The 26,741-nt window shown below is 38.1% G+C and overlaps 1 protein-coding gene across 4 annotated transcripts in view; it reads right to left on the reverse strand.

Annotated features, from left to right (window-relative positions):
• SLAIN1 (SLAIN motif family member 1) overlaps positions 1-26,741 on the reverse strand; it is a 58,632-nt gene that overhangs the window by 9,446 nt on the left and 22,445 nt on the right. For 2 of the 4 annotated variants that reach the window (XM_081047197.1, XM_081047199.1), the window contains 4 exons: positions 10,596-10,745; positions 9,196-9,345; positions 6,182-6,523; positions 144-299 (listed from right to left, as the gene is read on the reverse strand). In XM_081047197.1, the coding sequence (XP_080903323.1) occupies positions 144-299; positions 6,182-6,523; positions 9,196-9,345; positions 10,596-10,745 (798 nt within the window). The remainder of the gene's footprint in view (positions 1-143; positions 300-6,181; positions 6,524-9,195; positions 9,346-10,595; positions 10,746-26,741) is intronic. The other 2 variants (XM_081047198.1, XM_081047200.1) reach the window with 1 other exon arrangement.

Raw genomic sequence — 26,741 nt, forward strand, 5'->3', positions numbered from 1 at the left:
ATTATTAAAAAGAAAGTCACAAGAGGAAAAGTTTCCAGTAGTGGTCTCAAGGAAAACAAAAAGAACAAATAGAATAGTAAGATATTTTCCTAATGTTGTTACAGTTAATTAAAAAATACAAAAAAATTAAAAACTGTACTTACTACAAGACTGTACTCTTGAAATCCCATTCCCAGCGCCATGCAAGCTTGAGTCAAAACTCTGACTATTTCGCACGGTGACTGGAGAACTCGCATTGCTACTGACAGCGGTTGTACTTGGCATCCGGGCTAGATTAGGCATACTTCTGCGGAGCTTGTCTAGAAGAGAAAAAAATTTTATCGAGTTAAAAATCATAAATTTCATGCCAATTAAAACAACTAGCTTTCAAAAGTAAATACAATTTGTAAATCATATTTTGCTCAACATTATGAATTATAACAGAATTAACACTCTGTATGGGAAAACACACTATCTCCAGAAAGGTTCCACCAAACAGACTGTTAAAAGAAAACACAAGTTCTATGAAAAGAGGTGGGATTAGCTAATCAGTTATTTGTTCCCATATAATAAATGGATAAAATTGTGTTAAAGTGAGGTTAGACAATAATCTTACACCCATTTAGTTTTTTGAAAAGGACACTAGCAATTGTTACATGTTAAAAAAAAACAAAAACAAAAAAACCTAGAGGAGTCAAAGCCCACACTAACTGAATCTTTTGCTAGCATATCAAAATGGAAGAAGTTATTAAAATTATAACTTGAGATGTTTTGAGAGAATAACTGATCACATCAACATGACCACATTAACGTCTACAACGGTTTACCGTGAGTATGCCACACCTTTGGAGACTTGAATGCTTCCATTTCTTTGTCCTTGCTAAGTACATTTTCTGCCCCTTAGGGGCAGCAGAGAGTCACGCACAGATCTCTTGCTCAGAGGTAAAATCAGCGGCAAGACTGCAACACTACAAGTTAGTTTTCTCTTTATTCACAGACCTCCCCCAAACCAGAAAAAAACTATAAAGTACATATATCAGGTCACTGAAGCTCAGAACACAAAGGATATATTTGAACACTAAGCCAAAACCCATTCAAGTACAAACCCGGATTCACACACACAGCTCCTACGTTAGTTACATCTGTTGATAGGAGCCCTGTGTACCAAACCACCTCATCCAGAAATCTGGAGTATCTCCTAAGATTCATGTCCCCTCTACACCCTTTACTCCAAATCCTCATAATTTTGCCTCAAATTGTTAATGAATCTTTCACTGAAACCTAGTTCGGACCTCATTATTTATCACACGCACTTTCACAAAATCCTCTCAACTGGTTTGTCTCCCAGCACTTGTTCCTCCAATCCATCTTCCAGACAGCCAGTTCCACTGTTCTCAGAAAACAAGCACACATCTAGTCACACACACACACACACACCCTTCCCCACCTTGTGGAATGAATGAATGAGAAAGGGAACAAATCCTGATTGTGATATACTATGTGACAGGTGTGCTAGAAGATGCTGGGGACACCAGTGCATTAGATACAGTCCTCAGCTATCACTGAGTTTAGAGCCTAGGCCAGTGTTTCTCAATCTATTTTTCCATTATCAATCCTAAGGTAGAAAACTAAAATTTAAGTTTAGTTTCTCCTAAATGAGAGAAATTATTAAAGAATAACATTTTGAAAGACTGGGTTGAACTTTGGAGAACCACATACCATTGTAATATCCCATGTAATTCACACACCTCCAACTCTATTAGATATTTTTATCCTTATTAATAGATGCCCTGTAACACTAATCAGGACACTAAGTTTGTGGTCTTTTTCTCTCAAGCTAAATCAGAAAACAAATGATATATGTGAATAGTAACCCAAAATGTGTTCAAGAGCAAAACTAAATTCTTTCCTCCTTTACACACACTGCTCATTCTACACTGCTCATTCAAAGAAGCCCTGTATAAGAAATTGCATGATGACAGGAGACCAGAAAAAGTATTCATCTAACTTTTACTAATTCTTAAAGAATTAGCACAACCATCCCCTCCTTAGAGTTTCTGTATACCACCTAGCTGAGGTATCTACCACTTACACAACTTCCTTACTCCCTGTGCATACGAATATTTCTAGAGTAATAATGCTCAAATACTGCCAATGACTGTTAGATTTCTTAACCATTTTCCTAATCACCTCGAGGCCTATTTTTACCAACCATGTCTTATATGCCTAAATTCCTAATAAAGTTCCTATGCTCAAGCAGCAGGCATTCCGCAACTATTATGTATATATGTGCTGGCAGAGGGTGTATGCACTGTAGGGGTGAGGAAGTAAGAGAGGAGAGCTAAAGTCGTGGGGCCTACAGCTGGATCTTCTGAACATCACACTGACTGGCATGAAAGAGTGGGCCTCTCAATACAGTGCGGGACTAAATCACTTTGTATCTATTTAAGCAGCAGGAAGGCACAGGGGAAATAATTGTATGTTATTTAGAAAATGAAATGAGTTTCTATATTTTAAAAAAATTTCCCAACTATTTATTATAAGTTTTCATATATGTAGAAGTGTTGTAAAGTAGTACCATAAACATCTGTGTGTTTCCCACCTAGATATACAACCGTGCTTCCCCGAAAATAAGACCTAACCAGAAAATAAGCCCTAGCCTGATTTTTCAGGAGGACATCCCCTGAATATAAATCCTATTGCATCTTACGGAGCAAAAATTATTATAAGACTCGGTCTTATTTTCGGGGAAACACGGGAGTTTTCACTTTGCCATATTTAATTCATCTCCATATGTACACATTCACCTGCTGTTGATAAAGGGAAAGCCACAGACCTCTTGACACTAACCCTAAATGCCTTCTCCTTCAACTTTAATATGAGGCTATAATTTTCACTAAACACTGTCTTCCTGATACTACAAGCTTTAATAAATTAGTCACTATGACACTCTTTATCTGCCACTATTTTCATTTAAATTTGAAACCTGAAGGTACTCAGGTACTTTGAAATCGTAGGTATCTCCTAAGAATAAGAAAATTCTATAGAATCACAATACTGTCATGAAATGTACACACATTAACCACAGCTTTTAATAACCCATACACAAAATTTTCCAGCTATCTCAAGAATGTCTTTCATATTCTTTCCCCCTAAACCACAATCCAATCAAAGGTTCACACGTTAGACTTGGTTGCTGTGTCTCTAACCTGTTAATCCAGATGTACCCATCTCTAAAACCTCTTTACCCATATTTAAGCATCAAGTCAGTTTCACAAAGCTGAAATATGCTCTTTAAAGGCTTCCAAGTGTGTTCCAAATACTTAGAACACTTCTCTGGAAGCTAAGCTGTGATTCCCACGTTGTGTCCAGAGAACATCTGGAAATGAGGCCCCCTTTCCTGTCAAACAACTTGGGGTATCTTACTGGCCGCATATACTTTAAATAATGTTCTATGTCTGTCTTCACAATAAATCAGCAATCTATCCTCAAGGCCTAAGATGCAGCAGGACACGGGAGGAAGAGATCAAGGAAAGATTGCACAGGAGTTTCCTCCTGTGAAAGCCGCAGCAAGGCTCACCACTCTGGAACAGAGACTAAAGAATCCTAGGGAATACAGGAGATGCTCAGTGACTACCAGTTAGCTCTAGCCTCCCAGTCAGTACAGGGCCCAGCGGGAACCTTGGGCTACCCTGATTACATCCTGCCACCAACTGCCCTTGCCACACGCTAGAAGTTACAGTTATTGCATTTCCCCGAAAATAAGACCTAGCCGAACAATCAGCTCTAATGCGTCTTTTGGAGCAAACATTAATATAAGGCCGGGCCTTATATAAGACCGAGTATAATGTAATAATATAATGCAATGCAATGCAATGCAATGCAATGCAATATAACATAATATAATATAATATAATATAATATAATATAATATAATATAATATAATAATATAATATAATAATATAATATAATGCTGGGTATAATATAATACTGGGTCTTATATTAATTTTTGCTCCAAAAGACACTTTAGAGCTGATTGTCTGGCTAGATGTTATTTTTGGAGAAACACGGTAGTAAGGATTCTGCAAGATTTAGTCATTTTCCATACCTGGCAAATTACTCCCAATGTGCCTCTTTTAACTCCACGATCTCTTAGAAATATTCTAACAACTTTCAAGAGCTGTCTCTTTTGAACCTAGGCAGTGTAGAAGCTATGGAAGCAATAAATATAAATAATGCATTTCTGGTTTATTTTCAAATGCATCAATGATTCAATAATAATTTCCTCCTATCTATATTATTTCGGTAATTTAGAAAAATATCAGACAGATTAGTTTTATAGTTACCTTTCTTATCTCACAATGTTGTTCAAATAATATTCCGTGATAACAAATGAAGGCTCTGATATCTAACTCATGTGTTTTTTAAGGGGGTGACAGAGGAGAGAGAGACATTTATTCACTTTCATTTACGCCTGGTAATGTACCAGTGATCGTCGCTTGTTTCCCTTAGGTTAGGAGAAGTTATACCTAAGTTTTCTAGGAGAGAGATTTTGTTCACAAAATCAATAGCCAGGAGAAGCAGTGCTGCGAGCCACGAGGAACCTGTGACAGCTCCGTGGCAGGACAGGACCTGTTGGACTTCAGAGCCTGTGCTCTCAAGCACTGGGCAAATCATCAGACGCCTAATTCCGAACATTGCTATTGCACTCTGTTTTCCTTTGCAGGAGACCAGACTGCTGAGGAACAAAACGACCACAGTGGGACACGAAACTGTCATCATCTCCACTTTCCTAATGAGAACCATCACAGCACAGGCTCAGGGAAACCCAGTCCTTCTCATAACGGTGTTTAACGTAAGGCAAAACCACGTTTCTAAGGCAAGACAAAGGTCCCACTGACAGTACTAATCGAGACGCAGAGTGAGTACTTGTCTGACAACTAGGGTGTGATGTTCTACGACATCTGACACCACAACCTTTAGAGAAGCACCACTCGGTGCCCTCTCCCTTAACTGTAACATTAGGGAGGCTAGGACTTTCACTGAGCTCATGGAATACATTGTCTTCCTGATATTACGAGTTTTACTAAAATAGTCACTATGACATTCTTCGGCTGCCATGGTTTTCTTTTAAATTTGAAATCTGAGGGTACAAAACGAGAGAAATTATGACTAAATTTTTCAATATTTTGAAATGACCTCTCAATTAGCATGAATGAAAGTACAGAGTAATGTAAAAACTAAAAACATGGTTAACAGATAATCACAAATATAATTTGTATCTGGCCTTGCAATATTACAAAATAACGTGCTTGAGCGCTTCTGTCCCCAGCTTTGAGAAATGGTGCTATAAAATTAGAAGCCATCCCTGCATAAATATGGTTTGTTGCTCCACATTACATGGATTTGTGTGACTGATCATTAGCATAAAAACATACCAGGCTTAGAATAGCACATGATTGGTCTCCCTATAGTTTCTTCAAAGTCAAGGAGTATAACTCTTGGGAGTAGAGAAAGGAGACAAATGATGAAGACGGGAGATAGGAAAAACAAAACAAAGAAAAACACCACAAAAGAGAATGACACGTTCCAACCCATGTTGACATTAGGGCAGATCAACTTCCCATTAACATGCCAAATATCAGCCTCCATTTTCCTATTGCTACACAATCTTAATTCTAGATGTCAGGAAGCAGAGGGAAGGACACATCCCAACTTCCTCTAACCCTGGATGTGACAAGCAGCATCCTCTCCAAGCATCATCGTCCATTCTTCCCATCCATCACTCTGTGCCACTGACAGGCAGTAAGAGACTGGAGGTTGTGGGAAAGGTGAGGAAAGCTGCAGTGCCTTGGGCTCCAAGGAGCTCCCTCCTACAGATTCCTCAGCTTGCACAACCCTGCCCATCCTACAGCGGAACTAGAGACAACACAAAGGTGCTCCCCCACTTATGACTCATGCTGGGCCAGAACACCACATCACGGGGGTTTTCTTGAAGCTGTGAAGTCTGTAAATCTGAGACACGTGATCAGAAATTGGTCAATTACAGATTTAAATTCGGACCAAACTAATCAGGTCTTTAGGATATACTTAATAAATCTGGGACCGTTTACCAGTTACTGTCATTGACCTGGAAAGCATTTCTTGAGCACACATGAAAGACCAATGCACGTCAGACACCAAAAGCGCATCGTAAGCTACCTCCATTGGTCCTATTTGGTTGCTGATCTGGAGTCTGGGCTTGAGGTGAATAATACTGTGGCTGCTGATAATTATTTGAAGGGATATACTGGGAGCTGGGGCTCCGCCTGCACTCCCGAATGCTGGAGAAAGTCTGTGAGTGGGGAATTCCTCTTTGGAAAGGTGAACATCTTGGAAGACGAGGCTGAGGTGGTGGCAAATGATCAAATTCTTCCTCATCCTCCAGACTGAATCGATCAAATTCTTGATCGCTACATGTCCCTTTTTTTGCTGAATTCAACGACACACTGGAACTGTGTCTTGACACAGATGCTGAAGTGGAAGCATAATCTTGCCTGAGACCTATAAAATAACACGAAACAGTATTATGAGGCATTTCAATACAGCAAAATTAAGTTCCAACTTATCAAATATTACAGGAAAATTTGTGCCAAATGATTCAAATGGAGACCCATTATCTCGTTCTTAGTTTATTCAATCCCAAGAAAAGATGCATTTATCTACCAAACAGATGTCTAATATTACCGTCCTGTTTTGCAAAAAGGTTGTCCCAACTGCAGCGAACATTAACCATTGTGCTGCTACAATTCCTCAATCAATGTCTTGTTAATTTCCCCAAATGTTCCTTCCTAAAGTCTGGAAGGAGACCTAGGAAGGCTACTTAGGGAAAACTATTCATCGTCATTATAAATACTTCGCTGTGAGTTAGGCAATTGAAAAAAAGCAAATCTCTTGCAGCCGTAGGAACTCAGCCTGCTCCCCACCACAACTCTGAAAGTCAAAGGAAAGTTCAAGACCTGTAAGTCTTTTCTAACAAGGTCACCTCTCATTTGTTCTTTTTGCTACTAATATTATCTCTGTCAAAGCATACTGACACTTCAATACTGCAGTAGTTTTGGGTCATCCTAAATGAGAACCATCTAAAAAGAGTCAAACTGGAAGTTTCTAGTTCTTCATTTCATTGCAATCCCACAATTTTTTAAAAAGTAGTCTATCCCTAACCACTTAACTTCTGAAAACTGACATCCAATCTTTTAGCCATAGAGTCTTAGAGTGACTCTTAGTTTACTGTTACTGAATAATGACATAAAATTATCACTTTTCCCCTCAAAATGTATCTTATTAAATTCTGCATAAGCATTATCATGTTTCTCATAGTAGCCTTGACTAATTTTGAAAGCAGGAAATCGTTATGCTCAAATGATACTAGGTTGTTGCCACTTATGTTGGCCTGAAAAGATAACTCCACAACAAGCCGAGCCCAGTTCTGTGAGCTACATCTTATCGTGCATTTTGATGTCATTAAAATCCTTGAAGTAGTTCACTCCCAGATTATTTCTTGTAACTATGTTGCAGAACCAGGGATAAACTGTCCCATGTCCAATGATCTTCTCTTCTATAGTTATTTACCCTGAGAAGTAAATCAAGGCAGTTTAATTGAATTTTTATTATGATAACTATAGACTCACATAAAGTTCTAAGAAATAATACAGAGATCCCTGGTGTACTCTGCCCACTTTCCCCCACTGCTAACATTCTGCCAAATTGGGTAAGTCTATGACAACCAGTAGACTAGCAGTGATGCAAACCCATCTCATTTAGATTTTCCCAATTTTATTCATGTATGAATATGTCAGTATTAAGTTTTATATAATTGTAGCACCAGTAGGATCAAATGTCTACCACCAATGTCAAAACTGAACAGTTCCAAAAACCCACAAAAAAAATACAGAAATCCCTTGTGTTGCCCTTTTATAACCACATCCACCTATCTCCTCAGATCCCACACCATTTCTCTAATCTGTACCAACCACTAATCTGTCCTCCATTTCTAAAACTGTCATTCCAAAATGTTATATAAATGGAATTATACTCTTGGGATCATCTTTTTTCACTGAGCAGAATTCCCTGTTGAGTCATCCAAGCTGCTGTGCTCACCAGCAGCCCGCTCCTTTCTCCTGCTGCATAGCCTCCCTGATACGGAGGTACCACTGTTTGATTAGCCATTCACCTACTGTAGGACATCTGGGTTCATTCCAGTTTGGAGCTATTACAAGTAAAGCTGCTATGATCATTCCTGTACGAGTTTTTGTGTAAACACAATTTTCCATTGAGCTGGGATAAATGCCCAAGGGTGAAACTTGCTGGGCCTTATGGAAATTGCATGTTTAGTTTTTAGGAAACTGACCGTTTCCACAGCGGCTGTACTAGCAATGTCCTTCTATCCATGTATGAGGTCTGCCAATTAAGTTCATGAACCTGTTGCAACGATGTTGCTAACCTTTTTTTGATATTAGAGGGATTATTCATTATGAATTTGTACCAACTGGACAAACAGTTAACCAAGTTTTCTATTTGGAAGTGCTGAAAAGGCTGCGTGAAAAAGTTAGACGACCTGAATTTTCACCAACAATTCATGGCTCTTGCATCACGACAAGGCACCAGCTCACAGGGCACTGTCTGTGAGGGAGTTTTTAGCCAGTAAACATAACTGTATTGGAACATCCTCCCTACTCACCTGATCTGGCCCCCAGTGACTTCTTTCTTTACCTGAAGATAAAGGAAATATTGATAGGAAGACATTTTGATGACATTCAGGACATCAAGGGTAATACAACAACCACTCTCATGGCCATTCCAGAAAAAGAGTTCCAAAATTGCTTTGAAGGGTGGAGTAGGCACTGGCATTGGCGCATAGCTTCCCAACGGGAATACTTCAAAGGTGACCATAGTGATATTCAACAATGAGGTCTGTAGCCCTTTTTCTAGGATGAGTTCGAGAACTTAATTGGCCAACCTTGTATTTTGGTGAGCATATGTCCTAACACCTTACAATGCTCATGAGAGTGTGAGAAGCATTTAATTGCTCCACCTACAAAGTTGGATAGTATGAGAGGAAGAATCTAATTGTTTGCCCATTACCTGGGAAGAAATACCTGAAAACTCCCCATACCTTTGTATTTCACATAGAAGCCTCTAGTTTAAAAAAAATTTATAGTATAAAAAGAACATACTTTCTTCTTGCAGACGCGCCATGATCTGCACATCAGTGAGGTCCTGTAACTTGTATCCCATGGAGATAGAATCATCTTCCAATTCTGAAGTACTCAGCTCACTGTCTATAGATGACTGGGGGCTGAGAGGGGAGCCCCTGGAGGTGTAACCTAAGAGACAAACGTTTATTATTTAATCTAAAGAACCGTTTTCTAGTTATGCTTTATAATTCATGTTATCAACAACCAGAAATTTTTGTCCTGTTTTCTGTCACCAAAAAGCAATCATCAACATATCACCATTTAATGGTGAGACAATACACACATCTTCATGTGCTTATAATTCATATATACAAAACCATTTATTTTTTCAAATTCAATTTTCACAATTAAAAAAAGTCTGTTCTACACACTAAAAAAAAAAACACAAAAAAAAACTGTTAAGACGATGTTTTGTTCTTTATCACAACGATAAAAATGAATGCCAAAATCTGAATCCCATTAGCTAACCATATATCTAAACATATTGTATAAGAATACAAGTTCACTTTCAATTAATAATCAGATATGCTGGTCTCTGGTAGTAATTACTGTATATTTTAAAATTAAATTTTAATCTGGTCTATGTTTTAAATAGTACTATAAATGAATACCACATATAGAAGGCACGCATACATACACAGAAGCATATACAAAGCATTCATCATTGAGAGTAGAAGAGTCACAGGAGATTTGTAATAACTCATGAAAGTGAAAAGGCAATGGCTTGAAATAAGAGAACCAAGGAAGAAAGGGCCCAAAGGACTGGAATCACACCAATGCTGAGACAAATAAGGAAATGGTGGGACCTGCACCTTATAAATATATATCTTCTATGGCTATTTTTTTCTATGTAGCCTTGACTGCATGAAAAGCTACCAGAAACAAGATATATAATAAGCTTATATTCTTGAATCATAATAAAAAGTACTTGAATCACATTTGCCATTTAATTTTACAAAGTACATTAGGCATTTGGAAACATAACTATATACTGTGTTTCCCCGAAAATAAGACCAGGTGTTATATTAATTTTTGCTCCAAAAGACACATTAGGGCTTATGTTCAGGAGAGGTTATCCTGCAAAATCATGCTAGGGCTTATTTTTATTTTCCGGTTATGTCTTATTTTCGGGGAAACATGGTACGTACGTTTTTGCTAACTAGGGAAGATCGCCTACTATACACAATTAAAAGCAGCAGATTAATGGAGTTCAAGTACAAATCAATGCTGGCCCTTTTGGTACCCAAAGTAACTGTGTAGCACAAACTCTCCATTATGATAAGATGACCCTCAAGCTTTTCAGTGAAAGATGGATATTTAAGCTGTGTTTAGTGACTGAATGACAAAGCAAGCAGCTAGTCAAGAAGTTGAAATATTACCTGTTCTTTCAGGTGTTAGTATTGCTTTATTTGAGGTTTTAGAGAAGCTGGGTGTATTAATGCCATTGCTATAAGGACTGAGTCTTGCAACAGGACTATAAGGAAAAGCCAGTGAGACATTTGAAGAGAAGAGACTCCGCCATCGGCTAGCTGTCACAGAAGCAGAAAATAAACAGCAGCAATTAGCTATACGGAAGCAGATGTTGATTTGCCAGAGGGAGAAAGGGAAGTGGTTAAAAAAATGAAAAGACAAAGCCACTTTTCATAAGAATATCTTAACTGACTTCCATTTATCTAAAGGAAAATTTGCAAACTAACAAAGGCAATCTGTGAATTAGGGTCCTATTTATAACTCCATCAAGAGAAAGTCAATCAGTCTCACTTTGATTAAAGCCAATATACCCGTAAAAAATGAAAATTTGTTTTAAGTTTCTATTATTAGAAATGTTTTCTACTTTCTATTTCTGCACGAAGATTTAAGTATTTTGTAATAATATAAAGCTCGAGTCAAAAGAAAAACTCAAAGAAACTCACAATCTTTACCAACTGTGGGAAATGTTCTTAATATTAATACTATACACAGACTTGTATTTTTTCCTAAGGTTAATTTTCAACCCATTTAATATCAGAAAATGTTGATCAAAAATTTTTATGGAAACTTGTTCTTAAATTATGGAAGAAATTTGAAATGACTGCTGTGTTTTGAATGGCCTTGAGTCCCAAACCAGATTTATGGAAAAATGAAACAAAATCACAGAAGGGCACACACATCAAAATTTAATGCCAGCTATTTTTAATGGCAGCTATACAGACTAATTGATCTGTAGGATTCTTTTTCTTTTTATAAAAAACAGTTTCCAAATTTTCTGTATTGACCATATACTATTTATATAACATTTGAAGGTATGATTATACAAATGCTTACTTTAATACTATAAAGTAAGGAACAAAAAAGAATTTTAACTGCAATGGGCAGATGATTTAATGTAAGAATCTAATTCTTACATTATGTCTCACCTGGCCTAATTAATGCATTACCCTCTTCCAAAATTACCAATCCCTTGCTATTTCTAAGTTCTTGGGATGATGAAAAAGACTCCAAACTATAAAAACTTGAGTAAGTCACACCAACCATCACTTATTCTCCGTTCAAGAGATACAGATTACTGTGCTAGTCAAAATCCACTTTCCTCAAAAGCAATCATTTAGACATGTACTAAGCAGGATGAGAGAATAAAAGTATAAATTAGGTTAAACTTCACTTTAAACAATAAATAGGCTTTTATCGCTGGAAATTTGACAGAACCTGAAAAAACACATATAAAAAGCACTACTTTAAAATGCATTCCCCAAATTACTTTTATTGAGCAATGTTAATGAGCCGTCAAACGGATAAAGTGTTTAAAAATGGGCATTGGGGTGGAGAGAAAGAAACTATGGGATGTGGGTAGTCAAGAAAATAATCAGCTCTAAATTGGGATTCTTAAAATCCTTGCAAGATATCACCAAGGCTATTTAAAAAGAGCAGGATGTTTCCTTTTACTTCAGCAAGAATTCTTGAGATTTAAGTACTATCCCATTCCAACAACCACATAAAAAAATACATTTTCCTTTATGTAAGTGAAAGAACGAGGCAAGGAAACGTCTCCATTCACAATGATTACGCTTTCAGAATTCTTAAGTTTCCTTAAGGGGACACTGCCACCCTGGTTCCTATCTGACACCAGTCACATCACTTATCCAACATGCAACTGTGGCTAGCACTCTTCTCAGTCTGAGCTGAGCAGGGACTTGCAGAGCTGGCACTCCCAGCGCCTTCACTTTAGATAAGCATACCGGAACCCAAATACACGGAAAAACAGGGTTACTTGGAAACACACACTAGGTAGATGTTCTCATATCGTCCATCTCCATTACTCAAAGTTTCTCATTAAAAATTCTATATTAAAAAAAGATCAATAGTTCTTTGTGACTGCTAACTCGCTTCACAGATGATGTTATTTTATACCAGTGTGATCACTCGCCAGGCAAATTACAGTGACTGCGTGTTCTCACTCACAGGTGCAGGCGACGACGCACCCCAAGTAAACAGCATTCATTTCTCTGCACAGTAACTACAGTGACCCAGCCTCGTAGCACAATGGCACAGTGATTGTGGCTATGACAGCAAGATCCCAACTAGGCACACAATTAGCATCTATGGCGAGAAAGAATGCTCCACATTGTCTTCTGGCTTTGGAGGCTGTTAAGAAGAGGGAGGAGGGTTATTGCGGGCAAGCTAACAAAACAAAGATGCTGTACTGGCGCCCAAGGTCGCGGTGGAGGAGGAGAGAGGAAAGGAGCGGAAGCCATCACATCCTACTTATTCTTCACTATGTAGCTGAAGAAGTGTGACAGGAAGCATTTTCATAAAGAATAAGACAAACAAAAAGCACTTCTCATAGGGCAATTTTATGTTTTTCAAACAACCAATGGATTCTTTTTTTTTCATATAAGGATGTGAAATTATTTGAGGCTCAGGGATAATCACAATGACCCTAAGAAAGGAGGAAGACAGCTTTGCTAAAGGAGAAAACGCATGATAAACTTCTGAACAACAGTGACATTTTCATATACTCCTACTCCAAAGTTCTAGCTATAAGTAAGGGGCTTCTCAAACTTGGAGGTGGCATGGACTCTGTATGTTTTCATTCAATTGCAACCCCTAGAATAGCAGAGAATTGGGCCCACACAGAATGATGCACTGATTAAACTTCGTTATCATACTTGGCAAGGTTTTCTTTCCCAAATGCCTTCAGTTACACTGCCTCCAGTACACTGCTTTCTGCAGTTCTACCATGTCTGCCTTGGTAAGACACTCGCCACCTCTCACCAGATTGCTGCAGCCTGTTCCATGAACTTCCAGCCACCAGCACAACCTTCGGCAAGTCTGTTCTGCACATCACTGCCAAAGTTGTTAGTCACGTATTTTAACTGTTACCTTTTTTCATTAAATTACCGGATGCCTTTCCATCACACACAAGATCTGAAAGGTACTGCAGACCATCTCATTAGCCATTTATGCCATGCCCACCTCTGGAGCATTTCCAAAACTTCCTTGTTGAGAATATGCTCAAACTGGTTCAACTTTTTACTTTGGCTCCTTGTCTCATGAGCATTTTCTATTGAGATAAATGTTATAAATTACTAAGTTATGGACTGATCCCTCATCTTCCTGCAAAAAAAAAAAAAAATAACTTGACAATGTCTAAAGGTCTATTAATTTATTTTCTGTACATCTTCTAAGTTGCCTGACTTAAAAAATAACGTATCTGTGTAGTTATTTCTGTATGTCACTAAGCAAAGTATGACCCCACCCCCAAAAATGGATTTGATAAATGCTACTGTGATGATATCAAGTGATGAAAAATGACAGAGGACAGGCGGCATGATAGATTTAAGGAAGAATCTAAATTTCTTTAATTCTCCACACTGAACATTATTCTTTTGGCCACAAAAACAGTTCCCAGAAACAATGCCATTCCTACCGTGCCTTGATCGTCTTTACTAAGACGCACAGTAAACACAATAAATATTCAAACTTTTGTTGAATATATGTGCCTGCATATAATCAAAATCAAATTTAAGAAAGCAGTATGACAATTCACATAAAAGGAAAAAAGTAATTGATCTAATGAAAATCTTAAATGATAATCCTCAAAAGGTCAGCACTGTATCAAGCTAAAAGAGTTCAAAGATAAAGCAACACTATAATATATTTGGGAAACAATTGTTTTCACTCCTTCTCACTAGGGAGATAGCCAGCTCAGTATTTACCTAACACAATGTCTGGCACACAGGATGCAATCAACACGTGTTGAATGTAGTCAAAATCTTGGTAAGTTCACTAATATTTCCTTACTTCAAACTATTCTACCATTGCTACCTTGAAACCTAAATGATTTTGTCCAATTTGTTAAACTTACTATAATTTATTTGAAAATACAGGTTAGTCTAGACATTTCAGCCCAGCTAGAGGCTCCATGAAGAAATACACCGAACGGTAGGAGCACTTCGTTAATAATTCTAGTAACCGCTAAGTTGCCGACCTTTATGTGTGCAAATCTTCTGGTTTCCAGCTAAATGATTTCATATTACTAATGACTGAGACCTGTGGTTGGGATAACTAGTTAAACAGGAGTTTAGCCCACCATCTAGGATGAGCTACCATGTTTCCCCAAAAATAAGACCTAGCCGGACAGGTCTAATGAGTCTTTTGGAGCAAAAATCAATATAAGACCCGGTATTATATTATATGGTATTATATTATATTATTTTATATTAAAGTAAGATTGGTCTTAGATTAATTTTTACTCCAAAAGACGCGTCAGAGCTGATGGTCTGGCTAGGCCTCATTTTCAGGGAAACAGTAGTTCCTACACCGCTGGATGCAGTTAAAGTGAAGGATTATACCAAGAACAGTAGCTGGCAGTAAACCATGCAGGAAGGCAACAAAGCTTCCTCAAACCCTTGAAGTGCTACCATTTCTTACAATCGAAGAAGCCATTCACAAAACAGCTGAAAGTGTGTTTAGCGAAACTTCTATAAACCTTACTGTCAGTAACATAGCATCTGAGCTGGTCTGAGTTGGATGAGGTAGTCCTGGGGGGCATGGCTCATACTCTTTCTAAGGGCTTCTAACACGATGGCCACATTTCTAATCATGGTGCTATGGTCTGAATGTTTGTGTTCCCCACAAATTCATATGTTAAAATGCTCATGCCCAAAGATGCTATTAATAGGTGGGTCCTTTAGAAGTTGCTTAAGTCATGAGGCTGGAGCCCTCCTGAATGGAATTAGTGCCCTTACGAAAGAAGCTCCACAGAGATCCCTTGCCCCTTCGGCCATGTGAGAATAATAGAGTAGGTAGATAGAAATGAGCAAGAGAAGGAGACCTAGGTCCAGTTAGAAAGGCCCTTGCTGCAGCTCCTACCTGGGTCAAGCCCCCTGGCAGCTGCCCCGCAGGACTCCAGGCTTACACATACAGTGGTACCTGTTTTCGAACGTCTCCGATGATGAACATTTCAGTTTAAGAACACCATCAATTTTATAAATCTATGGTATAATTCGACAGTAAAATTCATGCTAAATTTGCAGTTTTAGGATTGATTTTAAAGGTCTGAAACAGACTAATCCATTTTGCATTACTTTCTGTGGGGAAACCATGCCTCTGTTTTCGAACGTTTCAAAACTCGAACGGTCTTCCGGAATGGATTACCTTCGAAAACCAAGGTATCTCTAAATCAAAGAGAGATGTTGTTAGAAGTCAGAGAAGGGAGGGGGGACACACATCCAGTTTGTCAGGATCATCAGTTCCTTACTATAGACCAACAGGATTCCAGGTTTTCAAGTCCCCTAAGGGATGTTTACTTATCCCCCAAAATCAAGGGGATGTGTTTACTCATACCCCCACATCAAAGATATGCACTGCTAAATACCAGAGGACTATGCACCCCAGGGGGGGAGAAAGAGAGACAAGAGAGGAGAAAAGGGAAGGCAATTCTAGCCATAGAAATAAAAGCCTTCATGCAATGTAAGGCCAGGCTGCTTCCCTCTATGGGTCAGGCCATTCCACGTCTCGGAGCGTACTTTCTTTTACTAACAAAATTTTGCTGTTCATGATACACAAATTTCAGTGTCTTGATTGAATTCATTCCTTCAAGACAAAGAGCCGAGGTATTCAACATCATTTTCCCAGTAACAAGGATACAACAAGAGGACCCTCACCAGGCCACGCTGGCACCCTGATCTCTGATGTCTAGCCTCCAGAACTGTGCACGATAAATGTCTGCTGTTCATAAGCCTCCTGGTCTGTGGAACCGTGTTTCCCCGAAAATAAGACCTAGCTGGACAATCAGCTCTAATGCGTCCTTTGGAGCAAAAATTAATATAAAACCCGGTCTTATTTTACTATAAGACTGGGTCTTTAATATCATATATCGTATACAATACCAGGTCTTATATTAATTTTTGCTTCAAAACATGCATTAGAGCTGATTGTCCAGCTAGGTCTTATTTTCGGGGAAACGGTATTTTGTGTTACAGCAGCCCAAACAGACTAAGACACAGGGAAAGTTATTCTAGAAAACAAGCTCTATTTCTATCCTTTCACACCTTTCTCATTTAAGAATAAGACTCTAAAAGGCAAAACTGCAGCTTGCACAAACTATGGCTCACTCTAATTTATCACACTCCATTACCTGTCTCTCAGGCCAAGCAGGTCATCTAGAATCATCACTCCATAGAGGTAGACTGATGCCAGCAGAAGAAATCAGTCCTAAGCAGCTTTATAAATGTTTTCTTTGTTCAGTTTTTATTAAGTCTGACGAAAACTCATTAACAGCAAATTTTAAATTTGTTTCACTAAAATTCACTGAAATTTTTAAATAAGTCATTGTTTTGTATTGCCTGCCCATGTCTTTTTTCTAGGTTACCCAAATTCATATAATCCTTCATCCTTCCCTATCCCAGGGTCTGCCTTGAGGAACTGGTCAACTACCATTTAAATCTTAAAAACAAAAATAAAAAACAAAAAAACCCTGAGTACCCTTGAGCAAAAAAAAAAAAAAAAGTGCTTCAGAATTTACAGACCACACATAGTCATTTCTTCGTTCAACATTTACCAACAGACACTTAAAAAAATAAAATAAAATGAAAGGCCAGTTTCCAGTAGTTATCTAAATGGTTTTCACAGATACACATAGCACAGTTATTTCCCTGCTCCAGTCATTCTGGGAAATGTGCCTGCCCCCGATGCTCCCACCTGATTTTTAAAATTCCTTTTTTCTATTCATTTGACTACAGGTACCCACCAGTGTGGCTATAAAGTACCAGATGCTGAAGATAGTGAGACGTGTAAACTATGGTTACTGTTCTCCCCTCCTCCCCACTTCAATTTCTAAAGACCAGCTAGTGCAGAAGACAGACAAGTAAGATGTCAAGACAGACAAGTAAGTGAGTATGATGTGATATGGTAAGTGTCCACTTAGAGCGAGGTGAAGACAATGATTCATTTTGAGGGAATCCAAAGAGTTCCCTGAAGACATGATATTTAATATGGCCCTTAAAGGTTGAGGCGTCTACCTCACCGGGGACAATGCAGTCTGACAGGAATAACATGCAAAGCTATGAGGCATGAAAGAGGAACACATATTCAGGGAACGACAAATGTAGTCAGGATTGAAAACGTGGTACCCAGGAGAAGGCTTAGGGTTGGAGAGATCGGTTAAGATCAATTTCCGCACTGTCACATACCGCATAAGCTTCAACATTCAATTAGCGTTTTGACTTTGGGAAGAAGAAAGGCATGGCCAGATATGTATTTTTAGGAGGATAACATAAATAGACAGGTAACAGAAGAATTGGGTGGAGAGTGATGACCAGACCAGTTAGGAGGCTTCACAGTAGAGCTGGTGAGACATCACAAGGCTTTGAACTAAAGTTTTAGCAGAACATTTGGTGAGAACAGGTGAAGACACATCTGAGCTAAAGTGGAGATTACCAGTGACCCAGTGAATACAGGGAGTGGAGAAAAAGAAGCTAAAGCTAAAACCATGGTTTCTAAAACACTGATGCCATCTATCCACTAAGACAGGGAATACAAGCATCCTTCGTGAAAGAAAAAAAAAGGAGTTGAATTCAGGACAGTTATAGTGTTGGTATCCAGTAAGGAGTACTGTGCTTCCCCAAAAATAAGACCAAGCTGGACCATCAGCTCTAATGCGTCTTTTGGAGCAAAAATTAATATGATTCGGTATTATATTATACCCCGTATTATATTAAATTATATTATAACCGGTATTATATCATATCATATATTATATTAAGACCGGGTCTTATATAAGATCGGGTCTTATTTTAATATGATATGATATAATATAATATATTAATTTTTGCTCCGAAAGATGCATTAAAGCTGACGGTCCAGCTAGGTCTTATTTTCGGGGAAACACGGTAAGAGTTCAGGGAAGACTGCTAGAGAGGAAGAGATCAGGGCCCAATAACAAATACGGACTAAATGAAGCTCCGGGTAAGAATGAGCTTACCCAAGGAGAATGTAAAGAAGAAAAAGAGGCAGAAGGAAGGACCATTTAAGAGTGGATAAAGGGAGAATAAGCAAAGGGGACTAACAAAGGTCATTCAGGAAGCTTAAGGGTCAGTAGAGGCCAAAAGGAACACAGGTAATGAAGAAGAGTTTTGACATGGAAGTGATAGTTCAGAGTGGGAATTACTGCAGAGTGGTCCTCTAGAATGAGGACTGAAAAACAGGCTACTGGCTAGGACAACTGGTCATTTGTGAGAGCAGATTAAACAGAGGAGTTAAAGCAGAAACAGTACTAACAGGTCAAGCAGACATAAGATGAGGAAGAAATTACTCTTTCTAGAGAGATTTGGCTATAAAAGTAAGAAGAAATCAAGTTGCAACTTGAGGAGCATGAAACGCAAGGGAGGACAGTTTTAAGGATAAAGGAGACGTATGTATTTATAGAACAAGGAGAACAGAACCAAATGAGACGAGTTTACAGAACAGAGTAAGTAAGATCCCGGAGATCAGAAGGAAAGGGACACGGGAGGCAGAAGGAAGAGGTATGGTAGAGGGGGCAGCCTCGGAAAAGGGAGGGTCATTTCTTCCTCTGAATCACAGGTGGACAAAGAGTGAGAAGGTAGAGACTAAAGAGGATGAAGGTGGTATTTATATCCTGTTATCTGTAAGTTAGAAAGCAATAAATATGCTGAGAAGGGAGGAACTTGTGAAGTAGTTCCAGGCCAGTAATGGCCTGGCCACCACTGGGACAAGTAAAAGTGACTGCCTGGGGAGTCTGGTAGCGTATCTCTGTAACAAGACTAATCTCAACACGTAAGCCTAAACAAAATGTGAAGATATTAGCAAGTGTCTATGTCTTACGATTCTGTAGAGGGCATTTATGTCTTACAGGTTTAAGCTTAGATAGTTGGAGTGTGGTTGCTGTATTGTTTGCAGAGATGTCAAAGTGACCAACTTTGTAACAAATAAATAAAAACAAAACAAAAACCCCTAACAACTGAAAATTACTTGCCACTGGGAATTTTAGAAATTTAAGGTAAGATCTCGGTAAGAAGAGTTAGATGGTGGTCTGGAATGTGGCACTGTATTCAATGCCAAGGGAAGTCAAACATCACAACAGGCTAACACAAGAGTTGGCAGACGTGCTCTGTAAAGGCCAGCTAGTAACTATGTCAGACTTTGCTGGCCATATGATCTCTGTTGCAACTACTCAACTCTGTAATCATAGCAGTGAAGCAACCGTAGACGATACATAAATGAATGAACGTAGCTAGGCTCCAAGAAAACTTTGTATATATGGAGAGTTGAATTTCATAAGAATTATGGGTCATGAAATATTATTCTTTTGTTTTCAACCACTTAAAAATCTGAAAGGGGCCATAGAAGAAGAGGTAGAAGGCCAGATATGGACATAGTTTGCCAACCCCTGGGCTAACATACAGACCCGTTTGTCATATTCATGCTGAAACATGCACAGGATTAGAATTCTATTACAACGGTATGTCGGGTATGGAGACATAATAAGGATGGCTGATAGCATATTTCTTTACTGTAATTTTTCCTAACATTGTAAGAAAGACCGACAAAAGACTACAAGGACACTGGACTAAGAATCCAGATACCAGAGCTCCAGTCTTCATCCTGCCATATGCTAGTATGAGAGTTGGAGTTTGACAATGTAACATCTTGGGGTTGCAGTGTCCCTTTCGGGAAAAAGAAAAAAAAATGTTTGTCAGAAGGTAATAGGCAGAGATGTGGTGAATATAAGAACAGTTGACAGTATGCATTCTCAAACTATAAAGCATTAAAAAAAAACTACTGAAAAATCACAGCAAATTGTAGCAAAACCATTCTCTAAATTTGGAGGAAAAATGTTCTAGAAGCTAGGTGAGAGAAAGCAGAGTGCAGAAATTTTCTACTGTTTCATTTCCCCTAATTCTTAGGCAGTTTAACCTGTTTCCTCAAAAAGATGGGCATTATTTTTACATTGTATGTTATCGAAACAATTTCATAGACTTAACTCAGACGTTACCAACTCAGCGGCAAAGTACTGAACCTTGAAACTTCAACATTTTGATCGGAATATGTCAAAAGTTCTCACTTCTTTATCCAAAAACTATCTCAGAGGAAATAAATGTCCCAAATGCCACATTTTTAAAAAAATATGGTTTCTTTAAAACCAAAGGCTCCTAAGGTCGTATCTTTGACTCTTAAATAATAATGTTCTTTACCACAGAGTCTAAAAGCAAGGTCAAAGTAAGAAAGCTTTCCATCCTTCTGTTTTTATCCTTTCTTTACACAAGAGGGTAGACAAGCTTCAGCTCTAAACCAAACAATTAGAGGAATTCAAATACTTGGTTCTTTACTAACACTAGTTACAGAGTGGTCTGAGATCAGTGGAGGGATGGGAGACATCACCTCTTTGTAATGCTTTTTATTCTCCCTTACATTGGCGGGAAGTTTTATGCAGATCACAGCATTTTAACCTAAACCCACAAACCACCAGGGCAGGAAGACCTTCATTTTCACCACCATCTTCTCCAGTATAAACTTCGTAGGTTTACATCTTTACATACTCAGAGCCTACAGAAATGCTTGGCACACAAATGCACTCAGACGTTTGGACTAAACTTAAACAAAGGAATTAAGGACCTTAGGCAAAGATAGTATTTTACGGGTTCACTCTTATACACTGCACAGACTGAGGTATAAGTTTTCTGGAGAGGCCACACGTTTATATTAAGTAAGCACTGCTGATTTGAATCCAACCTGAGAGTAAGCCCCCCTGGAGCAGTAACATATGGTTTGCAGCTTATCTGATCTACTAGTTTTATTGGGTAAACTTGAGTAGCATTAATTTCTCCGCAGCGCTCCATGACCTGATAAATAAGCATATGGGATCTAGGAAGTCCTACTACTACACTTTGAAACCGGTGTTCAGAGTGCTCTTCCCAGACACACACAAAGTAAAGAGGCTAAGTTAATCATAACCCTCAAGTCTCTCAATCATCAAATTATAGCTAGAAACACCTACTGGATTAACTTGACTCGTTTCCCACAGTTCTAATTCATGCAACCCATGATGACAAATATAATGATTGAAAATTAGTAACCAACACACACACACACACACACACACGCACACACGCACATTACCCCAGAACATGGTAGATACTCAGTATTTCAACTTCCAGTTGTATTCAAAATGTAACAACTTACAAAAATATTACTAATAAAAGAATTCATTTATCTTTAAGAAATAGCTAATAAAAGAATTCATTTATACATTTAAATAATACCTACAGTTAGTCAAGAAAGTCACTTTCAATATTAGGATTAAGTCTTAAAATATATTAGGTTTGAAAGTATATTAGGTTTAAAATATATCAGGTTTGAAAGGGGACCATATACTTCCAATGACTGGCAGATAAATGTTTAATAAATATTTGTTGAATGAGTTATAAACTTTCACCACAAAGGAGTATTAATTAAATAACATTTATTCCATAGGGATCAGAGTTTTATAATTGTTCTTGATCTGAAATAGGTCAAATGTTTCCTACGTCTTAACAGTTAAAGTAATCTTACTGGCTAAACTATCTAGTCATCATAATTAAAGCGTTAAATCTTTTCTATTTCTCAAACCACATGCCAAATACTCTTCTCACTGCCACTACTGGATCCTTTGCAGGGTCTTCTCTAACCAGAACAATGGTCGAAAACTACAGCTGGAAAATGATGGCTGGGAAGGGGAAATTCTCCGGGTTGTCCACTTGCTTCCACTTAATCACTGGTCAAACTGAAGGTAAGCTGCCAGCTTTAAGCACAGAGACCAAATACAGAGTTATCTAGGACAAGAGTGATTTCTACAACTTCACAAGTCATAATCACTTTCTATCTGCAGTTAACAGGGGAGATTAAAAAAAATAAATCTAACTTTAGCAGTAATTATACTTCAAAGGCATGTTTAAAAATTCCCTTTTATAGAAGCTATTTTCCCCTTAGGCCTGACTGCTAAGAATTAAATCAAATTTAAGGACTGTGACAATAGTCGTAGCATGTGACAAGGGGGCCTGTGTGCAAGTAAAAAGAACAAGGGAAAAGAATGACCTAATAATCTGTCAAAGATGTGATGTCGTCATGTAGATCCTCGACAGCTTAGACTACAGCCATAATGCCAACTGTGACAACTAGCTAGAATTACTTCCAAGTTCTACACCGCTACATTATCTCATGTCTGAAAATAGTGGGTTTTCCCTGCCTGAAACGAAGGATAGACTAGATAACCAATAACCAGTAAGAGTACTCCTGCCCTTGACCAAGTACAGTGTGGTAGGAAATTCGAGCCCACTGGGCTATTAGAAAGCACTAGAAGGTCCTGAATAGAAGAATGATGGAAATGGAATTTGACAATCCTTCCTATTTAGTACTACCTGGGCTAAGTACTGTTCTTCCAATAAGGACACAATGCATATGGCTTTTATTCCAATGGCAGAAAAGGCCTTTGACCCACTAATCTTAAGGGGAGGTAGAAAATAAACATATAAACTTAAGAGTTCTGGGGAAAAAAAACATTTTTTTTTCTTGCTCTAAAACTAACCCCTTTCATGATGGTATTGCAACATCTGAACACAGAAGAGCATTAAAGTATACATGAAAGTCCAAAACAGCCAGACCCACTTTCCAGGAGTTTTGTTTCAGAATTGGAGACAGTTATGCAATTAGTATGTAAGTGTAACATTAAGTAGACAAACCAACACACCTTGTGGGTAGCTGACTCACCAGAGTGCAAAGGTTAGACATGCAGTGCACTCATTCCCTCTCGTACCTTCCACGTCCATCTCCAGATTTGACAGTTCTATTTTACACGGTCAAGGTTTACTGTATTTTCATTCTGTTCCATAGCTATGCTTAAGACAGCTTTAAAGGTTCATTAGATGGCAAACCACATAAATGTGGCTCTTCAGTGTTTTGAAATAAGTATCGTTAACTGAGGAACTGTATATTATGAAAGAACCAAGAGAAAGAAAGATAATTATTTGGCACTAGACCCTAACCAACAGCTGAAGAATATCACAAGCCTTCACAAGCCCTCAACGCATTTTCTTATTTCATCTTTCCTGGCTAGGCCATCTTGTTGGCTACTGTTTTCTAGATCTCAAGGATCCTTTTCCTTGTACTTTTCCACCATTAAAACAGGGTGCATAAAGTAAAATTTTCTAAGTCTTTGCAAAACGAAAAATCTCTTCCATTTGTCTCCACAATTTAAGATTGCCTGGGTACAAAATCATAGTTTGAAAACAATTTCCCTTCAAAACTTTAGAAACAATATTCATTTTCCACCTAGCATCAAATATCATTTATGAATTGTCTGAGGTCTGTTACCACTGTGGGTAAATTTTTCTTCCTTTGAACATTTTTAGAATTTTATCTTTTTTAAACTTCAGAAATTCAACAAGGATATCTAGGTGTAGGTCATTTTTTAAATCTATCCTAGTTCATGCTAAGTTTGTCTTTCTTCAACTCAAAGAAATTTTCTTTTGTTATTTATTGATACTTTCTTCCCCTCAACTTTCTGTTTCTGCTTCTAAAACTATTAAAGATTAGAGGTTTGGGATCTGTCCTCCATGTCCCCTAACTTTTCTATTTCTATGTCTCTCCCCCCCGCCCCTTCTGATTTCTTCTGATTCAGATAAGCAGCCTGTTTTTTAGCCCTGCTCGTTCTTTTAGAATTTTCAAGGAATTGAAAATAACTAAAAAAACGATGATTTGACTGCTTATTTTCCCAGCGATCTGTTCTTGTCTTAAAGATATGTTACTCTCTTAAATCAGAGCACATTAAGTTCTCGAAGTTCTCTATCCTCCCAGTTACTTGTTTCCTACAAAGTCAGTTGATCTGTGCATCTTTTTTCTTGCTATTAATTTTCTCAAAAAGCAAGTAGACTTGGTTACTGGCTCATACTTACGAACGAAGACTAAATCCGAAGAGGTAACTAGCATGAGCTTCTTCTGCACCAATGTAGATATTACCCAAATGGGCTTCTAACTTAAAAAAAGAAACCTGGCAACAAGCACTAAGCAAATGGATGGATTAGTCCATAAACAAGCTTTCCATACAGTGCCTGGACATGCAGCAGCAGAGTGGCTGTGGACCCCATAAGACAAAGTAAGGATGTTGTTGTCCTAGGGGTGGGATGCTTTAGAGTCCATCTAATATTCCTCCCACCTTCTGCTTCATTAAATGTGCACATATTATGTTACCTCAAACTCTGCTTCTCAATGAGAGGTAGGAATCCCATACTTAGATCTCTTTACCGTCTTTAAAAATAGGTATCTTGTTTTATCCTAAAGACTAGACCTCACCTCATATTTGCAATCATCATCTTTAGCACATGCAAGCAACTCCTACTGCTAGAATATCCTTTTAATGATCCAACTTATTTAAAAAACACTACAAAAATGGAAGATAACACATAATAATACTATGTGTATACATACACACACATGCATATGATTAAATACACTATAAATCTGAATTTCAAAAGACCAATACTTTTACACACACATACACACACACACAAAACACTCCTTGAAATATAATCTTACAGCTATGACGGGGAAAAAACTAAACTCACAAGTAGAAACTGACAAGAGCTCCAAAATTTGAATACATTAAACTTGTCACTATATAAAAGTCAAGGCTCCATGTATTATAAATAAATGAGAATATCAAGCCTTATGTTCTCAAAGTAAATTAAGTATCACGAAGAGTTGCCCACATTTTAAACAACCATTTCTCACGAGGTCATAGAAAAAATTCAGGGTGTTAATGAGAGAAGCAGAAGAAAAACATTTCCAAATTTATCTAAATTAAAGAATCCCCCTAAAAAATGCTAACGCCTAACTTTACTCAAACTCTAAACAATTTCTACTTCATTCTCCACATCTTTCCAGATTTCAAAAACGGCTCAGTCTTGTAACAATTCAGACAATATACCCTGTAGCTTTCCTGTTCAGAATCATGTCACTTCTTTGCTTAAAACTATTCAAAAGCTTCCCAAACATCTTAAGATAAATTCCAGAATCCTTAACTGCCCTGAAAACCCTACACACCTCTCCAGTTTCATCTAGAGTCACGCAGCTCGTTTTCTCCCTCTTCATTCCCCTCCTTACACTCCCACCATAACAGTCTGGCAGTTCCTCACATCCTGAGTCTTGTCCCATGTCAGGGCCTTTGCACATGCTGTTCCTGTGGTCAGGGCCATCCTTCCGCTCCCCTCTCCTACAGAGGTAGCTGCTTAACTCTTGCTGGCTCCTCGACATGGGACATTCTTGTGAAAATATTTCCTGGCCATAGCACTCAGACTCAGGTCTGTTAGCATCATCATACTTGTTTTAAGGGAAAGGAAGAAAAAAGAGCTGCTATCTTTGTAATCTGTTTGTCATACTAGACTCCAAAACCTAGGTATTCAATGTGTCTTCCATTGTACCCTGAGTCCCTAGCCCTGGGCCTGCACCTAGCAAGTACTCAATACATTTATTTCATGACCTAGCATTGGAATAGTCTCTCTGACAAAGGCCCAATGTTTCAGAAAAGAAGAGTCTACAAATTCTTGCGTAAATCAATTCTATTTTGTAGCGGTCCAAAGAAACAAGCATGAACACCTACCACAATAAAATTTTGCTGCCATAGAGGCACAATTATCAGAGTAGTATGAAAATAGTAAACAACAACTACTTTGGGAGACTATTGTTATTTTTTTTCCTTCTTGGAGTAGGTAACAAAATAGCATGTCAGTTATCTATTCGTTATAACAAACATTATGCACTGTCATAAGTTATTGCTTTTATTTTAATAAACACCTTCCATAGTAGAAATGCAAAACAAAAGCAAAACAAAAAGCACACAGAAACGCATGGGACAGAAACTACAAATGTCATAGGAGCACAATGTCAGTTATTTGTCACTTGATGTACTAAATAGCGTCTCTAACATGGAAGCAAATGTTTGGGGGCTATTCTGAATGTAAGAGCAAAGCAAATGTGATGGAAGCTCACAATCA

The sequence above is a fragment of the Rhinolophus hipposideros genome (assembly GCF_964194185.1).
Source record: "Rhinolophus hipposideros genome assembly, chromosome: 4".
Taxonomy (NCBI): Eukaryota; Metazoa; Chordata; class Mammalia; order Chiroptera; family Rhinolophidae; genus Rhinolophus; species Rhinolophus hipposideros.